A 25086-nucleotide genomic window follows, 5' to 3' on the forward strand; every position below is an offset into this window, starting at 1 on the left:
GTATACAGCTGTAATTTATAACTTTGGTCTGGAGGTCAGGTTTCTAGATCAGCCCCTCAGGTTAATATCATAATTGCTTGGTTTTTGATTGGACCACGGCCCCAATGAATATATTATTTTCTCTTGAGATCCTTTGTGTAAAAGCTCTCCCAGAGATACTATCAGGCTGTAATTAACATCTCTCTTCCAAGAGCTAGGAGGTGTCAAATGTTCCCTTTCTTCTTGGCTTCCAGCAGGACCCCCTGGTGAGATTGGAGACAGAATTCTACTTGTCCCAGGAAAATACATATTAACACCTGGGTGAGAACCTGCAGTCTTCAGGACAGATGTTCCTAGTCACACAATACCTATTCATAAGGTCACTATATATATATCTGTTCTCTGCTGTGTGCAGATGTATCTAGGTCAGGGTTTGCTGCGTGGCTCGTCCTGCTGCCAGATATACTGTATATATTTATTTTTTTCCGGAATACTTAGGCATGAATAAACTGTGGGCAGGAGAGAATGTGCCCTAAAAATGGTAATGGAAAGAGGCTGTAAAAAAACTGGGAAAAATGTAAAACTCCAGCTCCCCAGCCCCACGTAGAGGAGCCACTGTAATGGGGGAGTCCAGACTGGTATACTGTAGGCAGCCGTCATTGTGCAGCTCTCTGCACCTCTAACAGCGGAGACACCCAGCACAAGTCTCATGCACTAGTATGCTGCCTGTACAGGTGTCATAAAAAGTCTACACGCCCCTATAAAATGCCAGGTTCATGTCATGTAAAAAAAATTCCACCAGGAAGAATCATTTCATAACTTGTTCCCCCTTTAATGTCGCCCATAATCTGAACATATTCATTGAGAAATAAACTGAAATCTTTTATAAATCTGCACACCCTGCATTAATACTTTGTCACAGTTCCCGTGCATTTCTGGCAGCGATCAGTCTTTTTGGATTGGGGTCTATTAGTGCGGCACATCTAGAATTGGCGATCTTTGCCGCCACCTCCTTGCAGCATTGTTATAAAATTGACTGATATTTGTAACGCTCACAATTCCCTCCACCTTGACTAAAGCCCCAGTTCCCGCTGCTGAAAATCAGCCAAAAAGCCCAATGCTGCCCCCACTATGCCTCACTGTGAGTATGGAGTTCTTCTGGTGATGTGTGGTGTCAGTGGTGTGGGTGGGTTTATACTGAGCTCAGCATTCAGAGAACTGCTAGATCTGCAGCAGATAAACCAGTGATTGTATCAAAATGACAGCAAGCAGTTAAGTAAGTAACACATCACCTGATTCAGGAGTCTGTAATCACACAGACTGACCGCAGACTTCATGATAAACATGGATAACCCCTTTATCGTCCATAAGATTAGTAATTGAGGTCTTGGTAAAGAGTCTTAGTGAATGACTGGTACTTTGAGTGGTGTCCGGTTGTAAATGCTGGGCCCACTATTATGGAATCTGTTTGTTAAGTGTTATACAAGCACAGAGATGGCCCATACAAAAATTATAGTCAAAACTTCATGTTTCATTTAATACCCCCTCAAAAGGGTGCACCCTCCGCTTGTAGAAAGAGAAAGGTTTAATCTCCAGAGGATACAAGGAGGCGCTCCCTCCGATTGGAGAAAGAGAAAGGTTTAATCTCCAGAGAATACAAGGAGGCGCTCCCTCTTCTTGGAGAAAGAAAGGTTCAATCACCAAAGGATACAGTGAGGTGCTCCATCCACCTGGAGAAACAAAGGTTCAATCTCCAGAGGATAAAAGAAGGCACTCCCTCTGCCTGGTTCAATCTCCAGCAGATACAACTCTCTCTCCGCGTGGAGAAAGAAAGGTTCAATCTCCAGAGGATGCAAGGGGGCGCTCACTCCGCCTACATAAAGAAATGCGGTGAGATTATTACTGTGTGGTATGTTGTATTTCTGCCTCTGGGATTGTTACAGTTTTGTGTGTTGTATTATTACAGTACAGTTTTGAATTAATGCAATACAGTCTATTGTATTATTCCTATCACTGGGATTATTATGGTGCTGTGTATTGTATCGAGTACTTTACAGTCAGAGCAGTGATGGATATAATGAGGAGATGACGAGTACTTTACAGTCAGAGCAGTGATGGATACAATGGGGAGATGACGAGTACTTTACAGTCAGAGCAGTGAAAGATTCAATGGGGAGATGATGAGTACTTTACAGTCAGAGCAGTGATGGATATAATGAGGAGATGACGAGTACTTTACAGTCAGAGCAGTGATGGATACAATGGGGAGATGACGAGTACTTTACAGTCAGAGCAGTGAAAGATTCAATGGGGAGATGATGAGTACTTTACAGTCAGAGCAGTGATGGATATAATGAGGAGATGACGAGTACTTTACAGTCAGAGCAGTGATGGATACAATGGGGAGATGACGAGTATTTTACAGTCAGAGCAGTGATGGATACAATGGGGAGATGACGAGTACTTTACAGTAAGAGCAGTGATGGATACAATGGGGAGATGACGAGTACTTTACAGTCAGAGCAGTGATGGATACAATGGGGCGATGACGAGTACTTTACAGTCAGAGCAGTGATGGATATAATGGGGAGATGACGAGTACTTTACAGTCAGAGCAGTGATGGATATAATGAGGAGATGACGAGTACTTTACAGTCAGAGCAGTGATGGATACAATGGGGAGATGACGAGTATTTTACAGTCAGCAGTGATGGATATAATGGGGAGATGACGAGTATTTTACAGTCAGAGCAGTGATAGATACAATGGAGAGGTGTCCGAGTACTTTACAGTTAGAGCAGTGAAAGATTCAATGGGGAGATGATGAGTACTTTACAGTCAGAGCAGTGATGGATATAATGGGGAGATGACGAGTACTTTACAGTCAGAGCAGTGATGGATATAATGGGGAGATGACGAGTACTTTACAGTCAGAGCAGTGATAGATATAATGAGGAGATGACGAGTACTTTACAGTCAGAGCAGTGATGGATATAATGAGGAGATGACGAGTACTTTACAGTCAGAGCAGTGATAGATACAATGGGGAGATGACGAGTACTTTACAGTCAGAGCAGTGATGGATACAATGGGGAGATGACGAGTACTTTACAGTCAGAGCAGTGATAGATATAATGGGGAGATGACGAGTACTTTACAGTCAGAGCACTGATGGATATAATGAGGAGATGACGAGTACTTTACAGTCAGAGCAGTGATGGATACAATGGGGAGATGACGAGTACTTTACAGTCAGAGCAGTGATGGATACAATGGGGAGATGACGAGTACTTTACAGTCAGAGCAGTGATGGATACAATGGGGAGATGACGAGTACTTTACAGTCAGAGCAGTGATGGATATAATGAGGAGATGACGAGTACTTTACAGTCAGAGCAGTGATAGATACAATGGGGAGATGACGAGTACTTTACAGTCAGAGCAGTGATGGATATAATGGGGAGATGACGAGTACTTTACAGTCAGAGCAGCGATAGATACAATGGGGAGATGACGAGTACTTTACAGTCAGAGCAATGATGGATATAATGGGGAGATGACGAGTACTTTACAGTCAGAGCAGTGATGGATACAATGGGGAGATGACGAGTACTTTACAGTCAGAGCAGTGATGGATACAATGGGGAGATGACGAGTACTTTACAGTAAGAGCAGTGATGGATACAATGGGGAGATGACGAGTACTTTACAGTCAGAGCAGTGATGGATACAATGGGGCGATGACGAGTACTTTACAGTCAGAGCAGTGATGGATATAATGGGGAGATGACGAGTACTTTACAGTCAGAGCAGTGATGGATATAATGGGGAGATGACGAGTACTTTACAGTCAGAGCAGTGATGGATACAATGGGGAGATGACGAGTACTTTACAGTCAGAGCAGTGATGGATATAATGAGGAGATGACGAGTACTTTACAGTCAGAGCAGTGATGGATACAATGGGGAGATGACGAGTACTTTACAGTCAGAGCAGTGATGGATATAATGGGGAGATGACGAGTACTTTACAGTCACAGCAGTGATGGATACAATGGGGAGATGACGAGTACTTTACAGTCAGAGCAGTGATGGATATAATGGGGAGATGATGAGTACTTTACAGTCACAGCAGTGATGGATACAATGGGGAGATGACGAGTACTTTACAGTCAGAGCAGTGATAGATATAATGGGGAGATGATGAGTACTTTACAGTCAGAGCAGTGATGGATACAATGGGGAGATGACGAGTACTTTACAGTCAGAGCAGTGATGGATACAATGGGGCGATGACGAGTACTTTACAGTCAGAGCAGTGATGGATACAATGGGGAGATGACGAGTACTTTACAGTCAGAGCAGTGATGGATACAATGGGGAGATGACGAGTACTTTACAGTCAGAGCAGTGATGGATATAATGGGGAGATGACGAGTACTTTACAGTCAGAGCAGTGATGGATATAATGGGGAGATGACGAGTACTTTACAGTCAGAGCAGTGATGGATATAATGGGGAGATATCGAGTACTTTACAGTCAGAGCAGTGATAGATATAATGGGGAGATGAGTACTTTACAGTCAGAGCAGTGATGGATATAATGGAGAGATGACGAGCACTTTACGGTCAGAGCAGTGATGGATATAATGGGGAGATGTCCGAGTACTTTACAGGTCAGAGCAGCGATAGATACAATGAGGAGATTACGAGTACTTTACAGTCAGAGCAGTGATGGATGCAATGGGGAGATGACGAGTACTTTACTGTCAGAGCAGTGATGGATATAATGGGGAGATGACGAGTACTTTACAGTCAGAGCAGTGATGGATACAATGGGGAGATGACGAGTACTTTACAGTAAGAGCAGTGATGGATACAATGGGGAGATGACGAGTACTTTACAGTCAGAGCAGTGATGGATATAATGGGGAGATGACGAGTACTTTACAGTCAGAGCAGTGATGGATACAATGGGGAGATGACGAGTACTTTACAGTCAGAGTAGTGATAGATACAATGGAGAGGTGTCCGAGTACTTTACAGTTAGAGCAGTGAAAGATTCAATGGGGAGATGATGAGTACTTTACAGTCAGAGCAGTGATGGATATAATGGGGAGATGACGAGTACTTTACAGTCAGAGCAGTGATGGATATAATGGGGAGATGTCGAGTACTTTACAGTCAGAGCAGTGATAGATATAATGGGGAGATGAGTACTTTACAGTCAGAGCAGTGATGGATATAATGGAGAGATGACGAGTACTTTACGGTCAGAGCAGTGATGGATATAATGGGGAGATGTCCGAGTACTTTACAGGTCAGAGCAGCGATAGATACAATGGGGAGATTACGAGTACTTTACAGTCAGAGCAGTGATGGATGCAATGGGGAGATGACGAGTACTTTACTGTCAGAGCAGTGATGGATATAATGGGGAGATGACGAGTACTTTACAGTCAGAGCAGTGATGGATACAATGGGGAGATGACGAGTACTTTACAGTAAGAGCAGTGATGGATACAATGGGGAGATGACGAGTACTTTACAGTCAGAGCAGTGATGGATACAATGGGGCGATGACGAGTACTTTACAGTCAGAGCAGTGATGGATATAATGGGGAGATGACGAGTACTTTACAGTCAGAGCAGTGATGGATACAATGGGGAGATGACGAGTACTTTACAGTCAGAGTAGTGATAGATACAATGGAGAGGTGTCCGAGTACTTTACAGTTAGAGCAGTGAAAGATTCAATGGGGAGATGATGAGTACTTTACAGTCAGAGCAGTGATGGATATAATGGGGAGATGACGAGTACTTTACAGTCAGAGCAGTGATGGATATAATGGGGAGATGTCGAGTACTTTACAGTCAGAGCAGTGATAGATATAATGGGGAGATGAGTACTTTACAGTCAGAGCAGTGATGGATATAATGGAGAGATGACAAGTACTTTACGGTCAGAGCAGTGATGGATATAATGGGGAGATGTCCGAGTACTTTACAGGTCAGAGCAGCGATAGATACAATGGGGAGATTACGAGTACTTTACAGTCAGAGCAGTCATGGATGCAATGGGGAGATGACGAGTAGTTTACTGTCAGAGCAGTGATGGATATAATGGGGAGATGACGAGTACTTTACAGTCAGAGCAGTGATGGATACAATGGGGAGATGACGAGTACTTTACAGTAAGAGCAGTGATGGATACAATGGGGAGATGACGAGTACTTTACAGTCAGAGCAGTGATAGATATAATGGGGAGATGACGAGTACTTTACAGTCAGAGCAGTGATGGATACAATGGGGAGATGACGAGTACTTTACAGTCAGAGTAGTGATAGATACAATGGAGAGGTGTCCGAGTACTTTACAGTTAGAGCTGTGAAAGATTCAATGGGGAGATGATGAGTACTTTACAGTCAGAGCAGTGATGGATATAATGGGGAGATGACGAGTACTTTACAGTCAGAGCAGTGATGGATATAATGGGGAGATGTCGAGTACTTTACAGTCAGAGCAGTGATAGATATAATGGGGAGATGAGTACTTTACAGTCAGAGCACTGATGGATATAATGGAGAGATGACGAGTACTTTACGGTCAGAGCAGTGATGGATATAATGGGGAGATGTCCGAGTACTTTACAGGTCAGAGCAGCGATAGATACAATGGGGAGATTACGAGTACTTTACAGTCAGAGCAGTGATGGATGCAATGGGGAGATGACGAGTACTTTACTGTCAGAGCAGTGATGGATATAATGGGGAGATGACGAGTACTTTACAGTCAGAGCAGTGATGGATACAATGGGGAGATGACGAGTACTTTACAGTAAGAGCAGTGATGGATACAATGGGGAGATGACGAGTACTTTACAGTCAGAGCAGTGATGGATACAATGGGGCGATGACGAGTACTTTACAGTCAGAGCAGTGATGGATATAATGGGGAGATGACGAGTACTTTACAGTCAGAGCAGTGATGGATATAATGGGGAGATGTCGAGTACTTTACAGTCAGAGCAGTGATAGATATAATGGGGAGATGACGAGTACTTTACAGTCAGAGCAGTGATGGATACAATGGGGAGATGACGAGTACTTTACAGTAAGAGCAGTGATGGATACAATGGGGAGATGACGAGTACTTTACAGTCAGAGCAGTGATGGATACAATGGGGCGATGACGAGTACTTTACAGTCAGAGCAGTGATGGATATAATGGGGAGATGACGAGTACTTTACAGTCAGAGTAGTGATAGATACAATGGAGAGGTGTCCGAGTACTTTACAGTTAGAGCAGTGAAAGATTCAATGGGGAGATGATGAGTACTTTACAGTCAGAGCAGTGATGGATATAATGGGGAGATGACGAGTACTTTACAGTCAGAGCAGTGATGGATATAATGGGGAGATGACGAGTACTTTACAGGCAGAGCAGTGATAGATATAATGGGGAGATGACGAGTACTTTACAGTCAGAGCAGTGATGGATATAATAGAGAGATGACGAGTACTTTACAGTCAGAGCAGTGATTGATATAATGAGGAGATGACGAGTACTTTACAGTCAGAGCAGTGATGGATACAATGCGGAGATGACGAGTACTTTACAGTCAGAGTAGTGATGGATACAATGGGGAGATGACGAGTACTTTACTGTCAGAGCAGTGATGGATACAATGGGGAGATGACGAGTACTTTACAGTCAGAGCAGTGATGGATATAATGGGGAGATGACGAGTACTTTACAGTCAGAGCAGTGATGGATACAATGGGGAGATGACCAGTACTTTACAGTAAGAGCAGTGATGGATACAATGGGGAGATGACGAGTACTTTACAGTCAGAGCAGTGATGGATACAATGGGGCGATGACGAGTACTTTACAGTCAGAGCAGTGATGGATATAATGGGGAGATGACGAGTACTTTACAGTCAGAGCAGTGATGGATATAATGGGGAGATGACGAGTACTTTACAGTCAGAGCAGTGATGGATACAATGGGGAGATGACGAGTACTTTACAGTCAGAGCAGTGATGGATATAATGAGGAGATGACGAGTACTTTACAGTTAGAGCAGTGATGGATACAATGGGGAGATGAGGAGTACTTTACAGTCAGAGCAGTGATGGATATAATGGGGAGATGACGAGTACTTTACAGTCAGAGCAGTGATGGATACAATGGGGAGATGACGAGTACTTTACAGTCAGAGCAGTGATGGATATAATGGGGAGATGACGAGTACTTTACAGTCAGAGCAGTGATGGATATAATGGGGAGATGATGAGTTCTTTACAGTCAGAGCAGTGATGGATATAATGGGGAGATGATGAGTACTTTACAGTCAGAGCAGTGATGGATACAATGGGGAGATGACGAGTACTTACAGTCAGAGCAGTGATGGATACAATGGGGAGATGACGAGTACTTTACAGTCAGAGCAGTGATGGATACAATGGGGAGATGACGAGTACTTTACAGTCAGAGCAGTGATGGATACAATGGGGAGATGACGAGTACTTTACAGTAAGAGCAGTGATGGATACAATGGGGAGATGACGAGTACTTTACAGTCAGAGCAGTGATGGATACAATGGGGAGATGACGAGTACTTTACAGGCAGAGCAGTGATAGATATAATGGGGAGATGACGAGTACTTTACAGTCAGAGCAGTGATGGATATAATGGGGAGATGTCCGAGTACTTTACAGGCAGAGCAGTGATAGATATAATGGGGAGATGACGAGTACTTTACAGTCAGAGCAGTGATGGGTATAATGGGGAGATGTCCGAGTACTTTACAGTCAGAGCAGTGATAGATATAATGGGGAGATGACGAGTACTTTACAGTCAGAGCAGTGATGGATACAATGGGGAGATGACGAGTACTTTACAGTCAGAGCAGTGATGGATACAATGGGGAGATGACGAGTACTTTACAGTCAGAGCAGTGATGGATATAATGGGGAGATGACGAGTACTTTACAGTCAGAGCAGTGATGGATACAATGGGGAGATGACGAGTACTTTACAGTCAGAGCAGTGATAGATATAATGGGGAGATGACGAGTACTTTACAGTCAGAGCAGTGATGGATATAATGGGGAGATGTCCGAGTACTTTACAGGCAGAGCAGTGATAGATATAATGGGGAGATGACGAGTACTTTACAGTCAGAGCAGTGATGGGTATAATGGGGAGATGTCCGAGTACTTTACAGTCAGAGCAGTGATAGATATAATGGGGAGATGACGAGTACTTTACAGTCAGAGCAGTGATGGATATAATGGGGAGATGACGAGTACTTTACAGTCAGAGCAGTGATGGATACAATGGGGAGATGACGAGTACTTTACAGTCAGAGCAGTGATGGATATAATGGGGAGATGACGAGTACTTTACAGTCAGAGCAGTGATGGATAAAATGGGGAGATGACGAGTACTTTACAGTCAGAGCAGTGATGGATATAATGGAGCAGATGTATGACTGGTGTTGTAGGATGTTACCAGTTGGTGAGAAGTGTGATCGCGCTCCTGCTTGTGCACATTTTGGAGGAGTGGGCTTTGTAGAATGTGCTGCTCTGTTGTGTTTCTGCTTCTCGGTGGTTTTGAGGATGGTATTTGATAGACACATTTCTATATTAAACCATAAGTGCGATATATGTCAGCCTTGTGATTGTCTCCATTGTTTCTAGCAGTCACCCGGGGTTGGAGTAGCTTTCCTCTCGGACTGTGTCAGTGTTGTCAGGTTTGATCACAGACCAGACTGGCAGTGATGGGGATGATCGGCCGGCCACAGGCGTCTTCCGTGCAGATCATCTTCTGTGGTGATGATCTGTGGAGTCCCGGAATCTTCCTGATGGGTAACGACATGTCACTGCCAGATCCTGGTTCCTTCTTGTCATGTCCTATACTCCAGTCACATCCTGAGCTGTTTTCCTTCCTTTTCTCTGCCGTTGTTTACGTGGCTGCAGGACTCTGCCGGGAATCCGTGGTTAGAAGTTTCTTCCTCCGCTGAGTCGGATGTTTGCTGCATCTTTATCTGGAAGTCTTTATGGATTCTGCTGGTGTAGTCAGGACTCGCTGCGGACCTGGGGGCGATTTCTCATTTGTTGGGTCATTTAGAGGACAGATCCATCTGCTGCTGTACCAGGTTCATTCATTTGCATTCATGTAATACAAAATTTTCTGCTAATAACCAAGAAAAATTATCTTTCACAATTGGTGCAGAATGCGACTAGAGGAGCAGCACATTTACACCTAATACTATCTAATAGTCCTGACAGAATAACAAATCTGCAGGTCGTCGGGCATCTGGGAAATAGTGACCACAATATTGTACAGGTTCACTTGTCTTTCGCTAGGGGGGTATTGTTGGAGAATCACCAAAACACTGAACTTTAAGGCCATGTGCACACGTTCAGGATTTTTTGCGTTTTTTTGCTATAAAAACGTGATAAAAACGCTAAAAAAACGCTTACATATGCCTCCTATTATTTACAGGGTATTCCGCATTTTTTGTGCAAATGTTGCATTTTTTTCCGCGAAAAAATCGCATCGCGGAAAAAAAAGCAACATGTTCATTAAAAATGCGGAATTGCGGGGATTCCGCACACCTAGGAGTGCATTGATCTGCTTACTTCCCGCACGGGGCTGTGCACACCATGCGGGAAGTAAGCAGATTATGTGCGGTTGGTACCCAGGGTGGAGGAGAGGAGACTCTCCTCCACGGACTGGGCACCATATAATTGGTAAAAAAAAAGAATTAAAATAAAAAATAGTGATATACTCGCCCTCTGATGGCCCCCGAAGTGTTCCCGCCTCTCCGGTGCAGGCTTTCTCTTCCGTTCCTATAGATGGTGTGGTTCAGGACCTGTGATGACGTCGCTGTCTTGTGATTGGTCGCGTGACCGCTCATGTGACTCACGCGACCAATCACAAGCTGCGACGTCATCGAAGGTCCTGAACCACACCGGCATCTATAGGAACGGACGCCGCTGAGGAGATCGGCTGTCTGCAGAGGGTGAGTATAACCATTTTTTAATTTTTTTTATTATTTTTAAACATTCTATCTTTTACTATAGATGCTGCATAAGCAGCATCTATAGTAAAAAGTTGGTCACACTTGTCAAACAGTATGTTTGACAAGTGTGACCAACTTGTCAGTCAGTTTTCCAAGCGATGCTACAGATCGATTGGAAAACTTTAGCATTCTGCAAGCTAATTACGCTTGCAGAATGCTAAAAAAAACGCGAAAAAAAACGCAAAAAAAAAATGCGGATTTGTTGCAGAAAATTTCCGGTTTTCTTCAGGAAATTTCTGCAAGAAATCCGGACGTGTGCACATACCCTAAGAAGCTAAATTTTGAGCAGCTTAGAGATGCCCTTAATCTGGTTGACTAGGACAATGTCCTCAGAATTAAGAATACAGATAATAAATGGGAAATGTTTAAGAACATCCTAAATAGGCACTGTAAGCGGTTTATACCTTGTGGGAATAAAAGGACTAGAAATAGGAAAAACCCAATGTGGCTAAACAAAGAAGTAAGATGGGCAATTAACAGTAAAAAGAAAGCATTTGCACTACTAAAGCAGGATGGCACCATTGAAGCTCTAAAAAACTATAGGGAGAAAAATACTTTATCTAAAAAACTAATTAAAGCTGCCAAAAAGGAAACAGAGAAGCACATTGCTAAGGAGAGCAAAACTAATCCCAAACTGTTCAACTATATCAATAGGAAGAGAATCGTAAGTCAAAGTGTGGGAAAGAATGGTTGTAGATGACGAGGAAACATCGAATATATTACACACCTTCTCCACGGTATTCACGGTGGAAAATGAAATGCTAGGTGAAATGCCGAGAGACAAAGAAAACCCTATATTAAGGGGCACCAGTCTAACCCAAGAAGAGGTGCGAAACCGGCTAAATAAGATTAAAATAGATAAATCTCCGGGTCCGGATGGCATACACCCACGAGTACTAAGAGAACTAAGTAATGTAATAGACAAGCCATTATTTCTTATATTTAGGGACTCTATAGCATCGGGGTCTGTTCCACAGGACTGGCGCATAGCAAATGTGGTAACAATATTCGAAAAGGGCTCTAAAGGTGACCCTGGAAATTATAGGCCAGTAAGTCTAACTTCTATTGTTGGTAAAATATTTGAAGGGTTTCTGAGGGATGTTATTCTGGATTATCTCAGAGAATGACCGTATAACTCCGTATCAGCATGGGTTTATGAGGAATCGCTCCTGTCAGACCAAACTAATCAGATTTTATGATGAGGTGAGCTATAGACTGGACCAAGGTGAGTCATTGGACGTAGTATATCTTGATTTTTCCAAAGCGTTTGATACCGTGCCACACGAGGTTGGTACACAAAATGAGAATGCTTGGTCTGGGGGAAAATGTGTGTAAATGGGCAAGTAACTGGCTTAGTGATAGAGAATATAGCATTTATAACCACCCTCCGCTTTCTAACTGGGTCGCTGTGACCAGTGGGGACCGCAGGGGTCGGGGTTGGGACCTGTTCTCTTCAACATATTTATTAACGATCTGGTAGAAGGTTTACACAGTAAAATATCGATATTTGCAGATGATACAAAACTATGTAAAGCAGTTAATACAAGAGAAGATCGTATTCTGCTACAGATGGATCTGGATAAGTTGGAAACTTGGGCTGAGAGGTGGCAGATACGGTTTAACAATGATAAATGTAAGGTTATACACATGGGAAGAAGGAATCAATATCACCATTACACACTGAACGGGAAACCTCTGGGTAAATCTGACATGGAGAAGGACTTGGGAATCCTAGTTAATGATAAACTTACCTGGAGCAGCCAGTGCCAGGCAGCGGCTGCCAAGGCAAGCAGGATCATGGGGTGCATTAAAAAAGGTCTGGATACACATAATGAGAGCATTATACTGCCTCTGTACAAATCCCTGGTTAGACCACACACGGAGTACTGTGTACAGTTTTGGGCACCGATGCTCAGGAAGGATATAATGGAAGTAGAGCGAGTACAAAGGAGGGCAACAAAATGAATAAAGGGGATGGGGGAACTACAATACCCAGAGAGATTAGCAAAATTAGGATTATTTAGTCTAGAAAAAACACGACCGAGGGGCGATCTAGTAACCATGTATAAGTATATAAGGGGACAATACAAATATCTCTCCAAGGATCTGTTTATACCAAGGAAGGTGACAGTCACAAGGGGGCATTCTCTGCGTCTGGAGGAGAGAAGGTTTTTCCACCAACATAGAAGAGGAATCTTTACTGTTGGGGCAGTGAGAATCTGGAATTCCTTGCCTGAGGCGGTGGTGATGGCGAACTCAGTCGAGGGGTTCAAGAGAGGCCTGGATGTCCTCCTGGAGCATAACAATATTGTATCTTACAGTTATTAGGTTCTTTAGAAGGACGTAGATCTGGGCATTTAATCTGGCGGAATATAGGCTGAACTGGATGGACAAATGGATTTATTTCGGCCTTGCTAACTATGTAATACTATGTAACACTGTGTTTTTTGCAGTGGGATCGTACATTCCACTTGAAGCCTTGAAGGGGCTGTAGATTACAAGGACACCAACAGCTCGAATTCACTTTTTGTTTTTTTACTGAAAGTGTTTGTGAAAGCTTGTTCATACGGGCCCAGACATGTATAGCAAACGAGAGAATAGATACCTAAAATGTAATTTAATATATTTAAAAGTACAACACTCTAATCCAGGGTTTAGTCATAGACGCACATCGGGCCACCATCTAGTGGCGAGAGAGTGAGAGTGTGTGTGTTGTGGCACCCCACCTGACAGCGGAGGTTGAGACTCCAATATGTGCGATATGGCGCCACCACGTTACGTCGATGTCACTGGACACCCTAATGGCCCCTACACTAGAAAAAGAGCGGTACAGCACTGACAATAAAAGGCAAAAATCCGCATAAGCTATGTGTATATATAGAAAGAACAGCAAACAAAAGTGTGTATGTACATAAAGAATGTGGGTGCATTATAGTATAACAGGGCATCATATGGGCACAGCATCTAATGAATGGCTATGGGTGATCTACGTCTCTGCTGTACATAATTAACATGCTGCCGCTCGTAAACCGCACCGCGGGTGAGTTTATGCAGTGTTAAATAAAAGCACATTGGGCATGGGATTTCTATAAATCACATCCACTGTTCTTCTAAAACCTCTGTTCTTCCTGATCGTGGGGTAGGGTTGAAGATTTAGAAGTATTTTTGGTACTCTGAGGCCCTGGGAGTGCCCTGGATAAGTTGTCGCTTCTCTGACACCTTCTGGATGAAGTGTTGCTTCCCTTCGCCTCCTGGACCAGGTGTCGCTTCTCTGGCACCTTTTTTACAAGGTGCTGCTCCTCTGGCACCTTCTTTACCAGATGCTGCTCGTCTGGCGCCTTCAGGACCAGGTGTCGCTTCTCTGGCACCTTTTTTACCAGGTGCTGCTCCTCTGTCGCCCTCTTTACCAGGTGCTGCTCCTCTGGCGCCTTCTTTACCAGGTGCTGCGCCTTCTTTACCAGGTGCTGCTCCTCTGGCGCCTTGTTGAAGAGGTGCTGCTCCTCTGGTGCCTTATGGATGAGGTGCTGGTCTTCTTGTGCCTTGTGGATGAGGTGCTGCTCTTCTGGTGCCTTGTGGATGAGGTGCTGCTCTTCTAGCATCTTGTGGACAAGCTGTGGCTTCTCTGGCGCCTTGTGGATGAGCTGTAGCTTCTCTGGAGTTTTGTGGATGAGCTATGACTCTTCGTGTGGCTTCTCTGGTGCCTTGTGGACGAGGTGCTGCTCCTCTGATGCCTTGTTTACGAGGTGTGGCTCCTCTGATGCCTTGTTTAAGAGGTGTGGCTTCTCTGGTGCCTTGTTTACGAGGTGTGGCTTCTCTGGTGTCTAGTGGACAAGGTGTGGCTTCTTTGGTCACTTGTGGATGAGGTGTGGCTTCTCTGGTGCCTTGTGGACGAGGCGTGCCTTCTCTGATTCCTTCTGGATGAGGTGTGCCTTCTCTGGTGCCTTGTGGACAAGGTGTGGGCTTCCGTGGTGCCTTGTGGATGAGGTGTGGCTTCTCTGATGCCTTGTGGACGAGGTGTGGCTTCTCTGGTGCCTTGTGGACAAGATGTGGCTTCTCTGGTGCCTTGTGGATGAGGTGTGGCTTCTCTGGTGCCTTGTGGACGAGGTGTGGCTTCTCTGGTGTCTTGTTGACGAGGTGTGGCTTCTCTGGTGCCTTGTGGATGAGGTGTGGCTTCTCTGGTGCCTAGTGGACGAGGTGTGGCTTCTCTTTTGCCTTGTGGACGCGGTGTGGCTTCTCTGGTGTCTTGTTGACGAGGTGTGGCTTCTCTGGTGCCTTGTGGATGAGGTGTGGCTTCTCTGGTGCCTAGTGGACGAGGTGTGGCTTCTCTTTTGCCTTGTGGACGAGGTGTGGCTTCTCTGGTGCCTTGTGGATGAGGTGTGGCTTCTCTGGTGCCTAGTGGACGAGGTGTGGCTTCTCTTTTGCCTTGTGGACGAGGTGTGGCTTCTCTGGTGCCTTGTGGATGAGGTGTGGCTTCTCTGGTGCCTAGTGGACGAGGTGTGGCTTCTCTTTTGCCTTGTGGATGTGGTGTGGCTTCTCTAGTGTCTTGTTGACGAGGTGTGGCTTCCCTGGTGCCTTGTGGACGAGGTGTAGCTTTTCTGTTGTTATTTGTAAATTGTTCTTTCTTGGTGAAGTGAACATGAATTTTGCTCAGGAGAATCATGCAGTGCTTACTGTTGACTTAGTTCCTGTGTCTTGCATGTTCCTAGACTCCTCTGTTTTGGATTTTACTTGATGTATCTTTGAGAGAGTTGTCTTTTTTTCCTGGGTTGAGGAAACTCTGGGCCATGACAGATATTTTGGAGAAAGCTCTCTGGATCCCTTAGTCCTTGGTGTGGGTCCTCATGTTCTTGTCTGATATATGGTACCATGAATAGAAGTTGGTCTTGTTTTGCTGCGGTCCTTTATGCTCATTAATTCAGGTAACAATAATTCACTGCCAATAATAAATCTTAGAAGATTAGGTTTTGGTCTTCCACAAGTGGAGTGGTCAATGCCTGGCATACAAGCAGAACATTAATCTCCTGAAATACTTTGTGCTGCGGAGAACCCTGCATTAGCTACCTATGTTACATAAGTGGATTATCATAGATCCTTCTAAAGCTTTGTACATTTCTCTTCCAGAGCCATGCATGCCAATGCGACCAGTGTTCGGATCCTCATTAAAGGGGGTAAGGTGGTGAACGATGACTGCACCCAAGAAGCCGACGTGTACATTGAGAATGGGATCATCCAGCAGGTGGGACGGGAGCTGATGATACCTGGAGGGGCGAAAGTCATTGATGCCACTGGAAAACTGGTCATCCCTGGTGGAATAGACACCAGCACCCACTTCCATCAGACCTTCATGAATGCTACCTGCATGGACGACTTCTACAACGGCACAAAGGTAAGAGTTACTCTACGTATCGGTGTCCCGGGAGTTTACCGTTATGACCACCTCTGCTTTATTATGGGGTAGCTCAGTATTTTCCATCATGTCTAATGCTCCTGCGCCTCCAAAGCTGCAGTCACCTTACTGTCCACTCTCCCTGTACAAGGCCTTGTATCTCGCTGCTGTATAGCATTGTGGAGGATGTAGCGGCACGGCACAGAGGTGTCACCTGGGACATCACATCTCCCACAACCCAAGAGGAGATGTGCGGCTCTTACAGCTATGATCCCCCAGCACTCAGAGTATTAAAGGGCGTCCGACCCGTAACCAGCAAATGCCCCGATACAGTGTGTTGTCTGATAGAGTGATTCAATGTGTCTCCCTCTATGCTGACATCTGATTACTTGCCAGCCCCAAACCTGAGCCTGCACTACTGAGTGCCCCAGTGGGATGTCTGCCTGAGCCTGCACTACTGAGTGTCCCAGTGGGATGTCTGACTAAGGCTGCACTACTGAGTGTCCCAGTGTTATGTCTGCATGAGGCTGCACTACTGAATGTCCCAGTGAGATGTCTGCCTGAAGCTGCACTACTGAATGTCCCAGTGGTATGTCTGCCTGAGGCTGCACCACTGAATAATGACCCAGTGGGATGTCTGACTGAGGCTGCACTACTGAATGTCCCAGTGGGATCTCTGCCTGAGGCTGCACTACTGAATGTCCCAGTGGGATGTCTGACTGAGGCTGCACTACTGAATGCCCCAGTGGTATGTCTGCCTGAGGCTGCACTACTGAGTGCCCCAGTGGGATGTCTGCATGAGGCTGCACCACTGAATGTCCCAGTGGGATCTCTGCCTGAGGCTGCACTACTGAATGTCCCAGTGGGATGTCTGACTGAGGCTGCACTACTGAATGCCCCAGTGGGATGTCTGCCTGAGGCTGCACTACTGAATGTCCCAGTGGGATGTCTGCCTGAGGCTGCACTACTGAATGCCCCAGTGGGATGTCTGTTATGACCCCAATGGCGAGGGTCTCAGAGGAACGTGGAAGTCTGCAGAATACAAAAATCCAGCTCATAGGGCAGTGGTAACTGGGTTGACCATATAACTACTCCTAACGCCAACACTAGAAGTAGCCGGGGATCATTCCTACGTTGATTCTAGATGACACGCGCCAGCCGGAGAATCTAGCTACCCCTAGTAGAGGAAAACAAAGACCTTTCTTGCCTCCAGAGAAGGGGACCCCAAAGCTGGATAGAAGCCCCCCACAAATAATGACGGTGAGGTAAGAGGAAATGACAAACACAGAAATGAATCAGGTTTAGCACAGAGAGGCCCGCTTACTGATAGCAGAATAAAGAAAGGTAACTTATATGGTCAACAAAAACCCTATCAAAATCCACACTGGAAATTCAAGAACCCCCGAACCGTCTAACGGTCCGGGGGGAGAACACCAGACCCCGTAGAGCTTCCAGCAAAGGTCAGGATATAGATTTGGAACGAGCTGGACAAAAATACAAAACCAAAACAAATAGCAAAAAGCAAAAGGCAGACTTAGCTGATATAACTGGAACCAGGATCAGTAGACAAGAGCACAGCAGACTAGCTCTGATAACTACGTTGCCAGGCATTGAACTGAAGGTCCAGGGAGCTTATATAGCAACACCCCTAACTAACGACCCAGGTGCGGATAAAAGGAATGACAGAAAAACCAGAGTCAAAAAACTAGTAACCACTAGAGGGAGCAAAAAGCAAATCACAACAGTACCCCCCCCTTAGTGAGGGGTCACCGAACCCTCACCACGACCACCAGGGCGATCAGGATGAGCGGCATGAAAGGCACGAACTAAATCGGCCGCATGAACATCAGAGGCGACCACCCAGGAATTATCCTCCTGACCATAGCCCTTCCACTTGACCAGGTACTGAAGCCTCCGCCTGGAGAGGCGAGAATCCAAGATCTTCTCCACCACGTACTCCAACTCGCCCTCAACCAACACCGGAGCAGGAGGCTCAGCAGAAGGAACTACAGGCACAATGTACCGCCGCAACAAGGACCTATGAAATACATTGTGAATAGCAAACGACACAGGAAGATCCAGACGAAAAGATACAGGATTAAGGATTTCCAATATCTTGTAAGGCCCAATAAAACGAGGTTTAAATTTGGGAGAGGAGACCTTCATAGGAACAAAGCGGGAAGAAAGCCATACCAAATCCCCAACGCGTAGTCGGGGACCCACACCGCGGCGGCGGTTGGCAAAGCGCTGAGCCTTCTCCTGTGACAACTTCAAGTTGTCCATCACATGATTCCAGATCTGCTGCAACCTATCCACCACAGAATCCACCCCAGGACAGTCAGAAGGCTCCACATGACCCGAAGAAAAGCGAGGATGGAAACCAGAGTTGCAGAAAAAAGGCGAAACCAAGGTGGCGGAACTAGCCCGATTATTAAGGGCAAACTCAGCCAACGGCAAGAATGTCACCCAATCGTCCTGATCAGCAGAGACAAAACACCTCAAATAAGCCTCCAAAGTCTGATTGGTTCGCTCCGTCTGTCCATTAGTCTGAGGATGGAAAGCAGACGAAAACGACAAATCAATGCCCATCCTACTACAAAAGGATCGCCAGAACCTAGAAACGAACTGGGATCCTCTGTCTGACACAATATTCTCAGGGATGCCGTGCAAACGAACCACGTTCTGGAAAAACACAGGAACCAGATCGGAAGAGGAAGGCAGCTTAGGCAAAGGAACCAAATGGACCATCTTGGAGAAGCGATCACATATCACCCAGATAACGGACATGCCCTGAGATAGCGGAAGATCAGAAATGAAATCCATGGAGATATGTGTCCAAGGTCTCTTCGGGACAGGCAAGGGCAAGAGCAAACCGCTGGCACGAGAACAGCAAGGCTTAGCTCGAGCACAAGTCCCACAGGACTGCACAAATGACCGCACATCCCTTGACAAGGAAGGCCACCAAAAGGACCTGGCCACCAGATCTCTGGTGCCAAAAATTCCCGGGTGACCTGCCAACACCGAGGAATGAACCTCGGAAATTACTCTGCTGGTCCACTTATCCGGGACAAACAGTCTGTCAGGTGGACAAGACTCAGGCCTATCAGCCTGAAATCTCTGCAACACACGTCGCAGATCCGGAGAAATAGCTGACAAGATAACTCCATCTTTAAGAATACCAACAGGATCAGCGACTCCAGGAGCATCAGGCACAAAGCTCCTAGAAAGAGCATCGGCCTTCACATTCTTTGAACCTGGTAAATACGAGACAACAAAATCAAAGCGGGAGAAAAACAATGACCAGCGGGCCTGTCTCGGATTAAGGCGTTTAGCAGACTCGAGATACATCAGATTTTTGTGATCAGTCAAGACCACCACACGATGCTTAGCACCCTCGAGCCAATGACGCCACTCCTCAAATGCCCATTTCATGGCCAACAACTCCCGATTGCCCACATCATAATTTCGCTCGGCAGGCGAAAACTTCCTAGAGAAAAAGGCACAAGGTTTCATAACAGAGCAACCAGGGCCTCTCTGCGACAAAACGGCCCCTGCCCCAATCTCCGAAGCATCCACCTCAACCTGAAAGGGAAGTGAGACGTCAGGCTGGCACAAAACAGGCGCCGAAGTAAACCGGCGTTTCAACTCCTGGAAAGCCTCCACGGCAGCAGGAGCCCAGTTAGCTACATCGGAGCCCTTCTTGGTCATATCCGTCAAAGGTTTCACAATGCTAGAAAAATTAGCAATAAAACGACGGTAGAAGTTAGCGAAGCCCAAGAACTTCTGAAGACTCTTAACTGACGAGGGCTGAGTCCAATCAAGAATAGCTCGGACCTTGACTGGGTCCATCTCCACAGCAGAAGGGGAAAAAATGAACCCCAAAAAGGGAACCTTCTGTACACCAAAGAGACATTTTGAGCCCTTGACAAACAAAGAATTTTCACGCAAAATTTTAAAGACCAACCTGACCTGCTCCACATGCGAATCCCAATTATCAGAAAAAACCAAAATATCATCCAGATAAACAATCAAAAATTTATCCAGATACTTCCGGAAAATGTCATGCATAAAGGACTGAAAAACTGAAGGCGCATTGGAGAGCCCAAAAGGCATCACCAAGTACTCAAAATGACCTTTGGGCGTATTGAATGCGGTTTTCCATTCATCACCTTGCTTAATGCGCACAAGGTTGTACGCACCACGAAGGTCTATCTTGGTGAACCACTTGGCACCCTTAATCCGGGCAAACAAGTCAGACAACAGCGGTAAAGGATACTGAAATTTGACAGTGATCTTATTTAAAAGCCGATAATCAATACAAGGTCTCAAAGATCCGTCCTTTTTTGCCACAAAAAAGAATCCCGCACCAAGAGGGGAAGAAGACGGACGAATATGTCCTTTCTCCAGAGACTCCTTGATATATGAACGCATAGCGGTATGTTCAGGTACCGACAGATTAAACAGTCTTCCCTTAGGAAACTTACTGCCTGGGATCAAATCTATAGCACAGTCACAGTCCCTATGAGGAGGCAGTGCACTGGACCTGGACTCGCTAAAGACATCCTGATAATCAGACAAATACTCCGGAACTTCCGAAGGCGTAGAAGAAGCAATAGACACAGGCAGGGAATCCCCATGAATACCACGACAGCCCCAACTTGAGACTGACATAGCCTTCCAGTCCAGGACTGGATTATGGGTCTGTAACCATGGCAGCCCTAAAACAACCAAATCATGCATTTTATGTAAAACCAGGAAACGTATCACCTCGCGGTGTTCAGGAGTCATGCACATGGTAACCTGTGTCCAATACTGCGGTTTATTTGCTGCCAATGGTGTAGCATCAATACCCCTAAGAGGAATAGGATTTTCTAATGGTTCAAGAGTAAAACCACAGCGCTTAGCAAATGAGAGATCCATGAGACTCAGGGCAGCACCTGAATCTACAAACGCCATGACAGGATAAGATGACAGTGAGCAAATCAAAGTTACAGACAGAATAAATTTAGGTTGCAAATTACCAACGGTGACAGGACTAACAACCTTAGCTATACGTTTAGAGCATGCTGAGATAACATGTGTAGAATCACCACAGTAGTAGCACAAGCCATTCCGGCGTCTATGAATTTTCCGCTCATTTCTAGTCAGGATTCTATCACATTGCATTAAATCAGGTGTCTGTTCAGACAACACCATGAGGGAATTTGCGGTTTTTCTATCACATTGCACCGAGTTAGGTGTCTGTTCAGACAACACCATGAGGGAATTTGCGGTTTTGCGCTCCCGCAACCGCCGGTCAATTTGAATAGCCAGTGCCATAGTATCATTCAGACCTGTGGGAATGGGAAAACCCACCATAACATTCTTAATGGCTTCAGAAAGGCCATTTCTAAAATTAGCGGCCAGTGCACACTCGTTCCAATGTGTCAGCACGGACCATTTCCGAAATTTTTGGCAATACACTTCAGCCTCGTCCTGCCCCTGAGACATAGCCAGCAAGGCCTTTTCTGCCTGAATCTCAAGATTGGGTTCCTCATAAAGTAAACCGAGCGCCAGAAAAAACGCATCAAGATCAGCCAATGCCGGATCTCCTGGCGCCAGCGAAAAAGCCCAATCCTGAGGGTCGCCCCGTAAGAACAAAATAACAATTTTTACTTGCTGAGCAGAATCTCCAGATGAACAGGGTCTCAGGGACAAAAACAATTTACAATTATTCACGAAATTCCTAAACTTAAACCTGTCTCCGGAAAACAGTTCAGGAATCGGTATTTTAGGTTCTGACCTAGGATTTCTGATAACATAGTCTTGTATGCCCTGCACACGAGTAGCCAGCTGGTCCACACTTGTAATCAAGGTCTGGACATTCATGTCTGCAGCAAGCATAGCCACTCTGAGGTAAAGGGGAAGAAGAAAAAAAAAAAAAAAACTCAGAATCTTCTTTCTTATAATCCCTCTTCTGCAATGCATTAAACATTTAATACTGGCCTGGCAAACTGTTATGACCCCAATGGCGAGGGTCTCAGAGGAACGTGGAAGTCTGCAGAATACAAAAATCCAGCTCATAGGGCAGTGGTAACTGGGTTGACCATATAACTACTCCTAACGCCAACACTAGAAGTAGCCGGGGATCATTCCTACGTTGATTCTAGATGACACGCGCCAGCCGGAGAATCTAGCTACCCCTAGTAGAGGAAAACAAAGACCTTTCTTGCCTCCAGAGAAGGGGACCCCAAAGCTGGATAGAAGCCCCCCACAAATAATGACGGTGAGGTAAGAGGAAATGACAAACACAGAAATGAATCAGGTTTAGCACAGAGAGGCCCGCTTACTGATAGCAGAATAAAGAAAGGTAACTTATATGGTCAACAAAAACCCTATCAAAATCCACACTGGAAATTCAAGAACCCCCGAACCGTCTAACGGTCCGGGGGGAGAACACCAGACCCCCTAGAGCTTCCAGCAAAGGTCAGGATATAGATTTGGAACGAGCTGGACAAAAATACAAAACCAAAACAAATAGCAAAAAGCAAAAGGCAGACTTAGCTGATATAACTGGAACCAGGATCAGTAGACAAGAGCACAGCAGACTAGCTCTGATAACTACGTTGCCAGGCATTGAACTGAAGGTCCAGGGAGCTTATATAGCAACACCCCTAACTAACGACCCAGGTGCGGATAAAAGGAATGACAGAAAAACCAGAGTCAAAAAACTAGTAACCACTAGAGGGAGCAAAAAGCAAATCACAACAGATGTCTGCCTGAGGCTGCACTACTGAATGCCCCAGTGGGATGTCTGCCTGAGGCTGCACCACTGAATAATGCCCAGTGGGATGTCTGCCTGAGGCTGCACAACTAAATAATGCCCCAGTGGGATGTCTGCCTGAGGCTGCACTACTGAATGTACCAGTGGGATGTCTGCCTGAAGCTGCACTACTGAATGTCCCAGTGGTATGTCTGCCTGAGGCTGCACCATTGAATAATGACCCAGTGGGATGTCTGCCTGAGGCTGCACTACTGAATGTCCCAGTTGGATGTCTGCCTGAGGCTGCACTACTGAATGTCCCAATGGTATGTCTGCCTGAGGCTGCACCACTGAATAATGCCCCAGTGGGATGTCTGCCTGACTGCTCTCTGCTCCCTCCTCCTGCCTGACTGCACTCTGCTCCCTCCTCCTGCCTGACTGCTCTCTTCTCCCTCCTCCTGCCTGACTGCTCTCTTCTCCCTCCTCCTGCCTGACTGCTCTCTGCTCCCTCCTCCTGCCTGCTCTCTGCTCCCTTCTCCTGCCTGACTGCTATCTGCTCCCTCCTCCTGCCTGACCGCTCTCCTCTCCCTCCACCTGCCTGACTGCTCTCTGCTCCCTCCTCCTGCCTGACTGCTCTCTGCTCCCTTCTCCTGCCTGACTGCTATCTGCTCCCTCCACCTGCCTGACTGCTCTCTGCTCCCTCCACCTGCCTGACTGCTCTCTTCTCCCTCCTCCTGCCTGACTGCTCTCTGCTCCCCTCCTCCTGCCTGACTGCTCTCTGCTCCCTTCTCCTGCCTGACTGCTCTCTGCTCCCTCCTCCTGCCTGACCGCTCTCCTCTCCCTCCACCTGCCTGACTGCTCTCTGCTCCCTCCTCCTGCCTGCTCTCTGCTCCCTCCTCCTGCCTGCTCTCTTCTCCCTCCACCTGCCTGACTGCTCTCTGCTCCCCTCCTCCTGCCTGACTGCTCTCTGCTCCCTGGCCTGCCTGACTGCTCTCTGCTCCCTCCTCCTGCCTGACTGCTCTCTGCTCCCTCCTCCTGCCTGCTCTCTGCTCCCTCCTCCAGCCTGACTGCTCTGTGCTCCCTCCTCCTGCCCGACTGCTCTCTTCTCCCTCCTCCTGCCTGACTGCTCTCTGCTCCCCTCCTCCTGCCTGACTGCTCTCTGCTCCCTTCTCCTGCCTGACTGCTCTCTGCTCCCTCCTCCTGCCTGCTCTCTGCTCCCTCCTCCTGCCTGCTCTCTGCTCCCTCCTCCTGCCTGACTGCTATCTGCTCCCTTCTCCTGCCTGACTGCTCTCTGCTCCCTCCTCCTGCCTGCTATCTGCTCCCTCCTCCTCCTGCCTGCTCTCTGCTCCCTCCTCCTGCCTGACTGCTATCTGCTCCCTTCTCCTGCCTGACTGCTCTCTGCTCCCTCCACATGCCTGACTTCTCTTTGCTCCCTCCTCCTGCCTGACTGCTCTTTGCTCCCTCTTCCTGCCTGACTGCTCTCTGCTCCCAGGCTGACTATGGTTAGGGGACCTGGCATCAAGTTATTCATGTTGCACTGGATGCACAATGTGATAGTTGCTGCAGAGAGGAATGAAACATTTTGTTATTTTATTTATTTCACCTCTCCCTTGTGTAGAAATTGAGAAAATATTTGGCCACTGATGAATTACTTTTAGTTAATTCCTATAAGGGCATCAACAAGATAGTTTTCACTGGGGGCGTGTACATCATCCCCCAATAATAAGCAATCGGCAAGACTCAAGGGAAAGAACAACAAACATACCCCTCTATAGCTCAGAGCAGGCGACTCCTGTGTGTCTTGACATTGCATCTCACACAGGAATAACCTGCTACGTGTTCTCCCCCCCCCCCCCCAGAATGCTGCTGCCTAATTATAAT

The 25086-nt window shown here is 46.3% G+C and overlaps 1 protein-coding gene across 2 annotated transcripts in view; it reads left to right on the forward strand.

The window, feature by feature from the left end:
* The window catches only part of DPYSL5 (dihydropyrimidinase like 5), a 77508-nt gene that overhangs the window by 18757 nt on the left and 33665 nt on the right, over window positions 1-25086 (forward strand). The window contains exons 1-2 of one of the 2 annotated variants that reach the window (XM_077291895.1): window positions 10128-10147; window positions 16199-16463. In XM_077291895.1, the coding sequence (XP_077148010.1) occupies window positions 16203-16463 (261 nt within the window). In that variant the 5' untranslated portion in view covers window positions 10128-10147; window positions 16199-16202. Of the gene's footprint in view, window positions 1-10127; window positions 10148-16198; window positions 16464-25086 lie in introns of those variants that run through there. The other variant, XM_077291894.1, reaches the window with a different exon arrangement.

The sequence above is a fragment of the Ranitomeya variabilis genome, chromosome 2 (genome assembly GCF_051348905.1).
Source record: "Ranitomeya variabilis isolate aRanVar5 chromosome 2, aRanVar5.hap1, whole genome shotgun sequence".
NCBI classification, from domain to species: Eukaryota; Metazoa; Chordata; class Amphibia; order Anura; family Dendrobatidae; genus Ranitomeya; species Ranitomeya variabilis.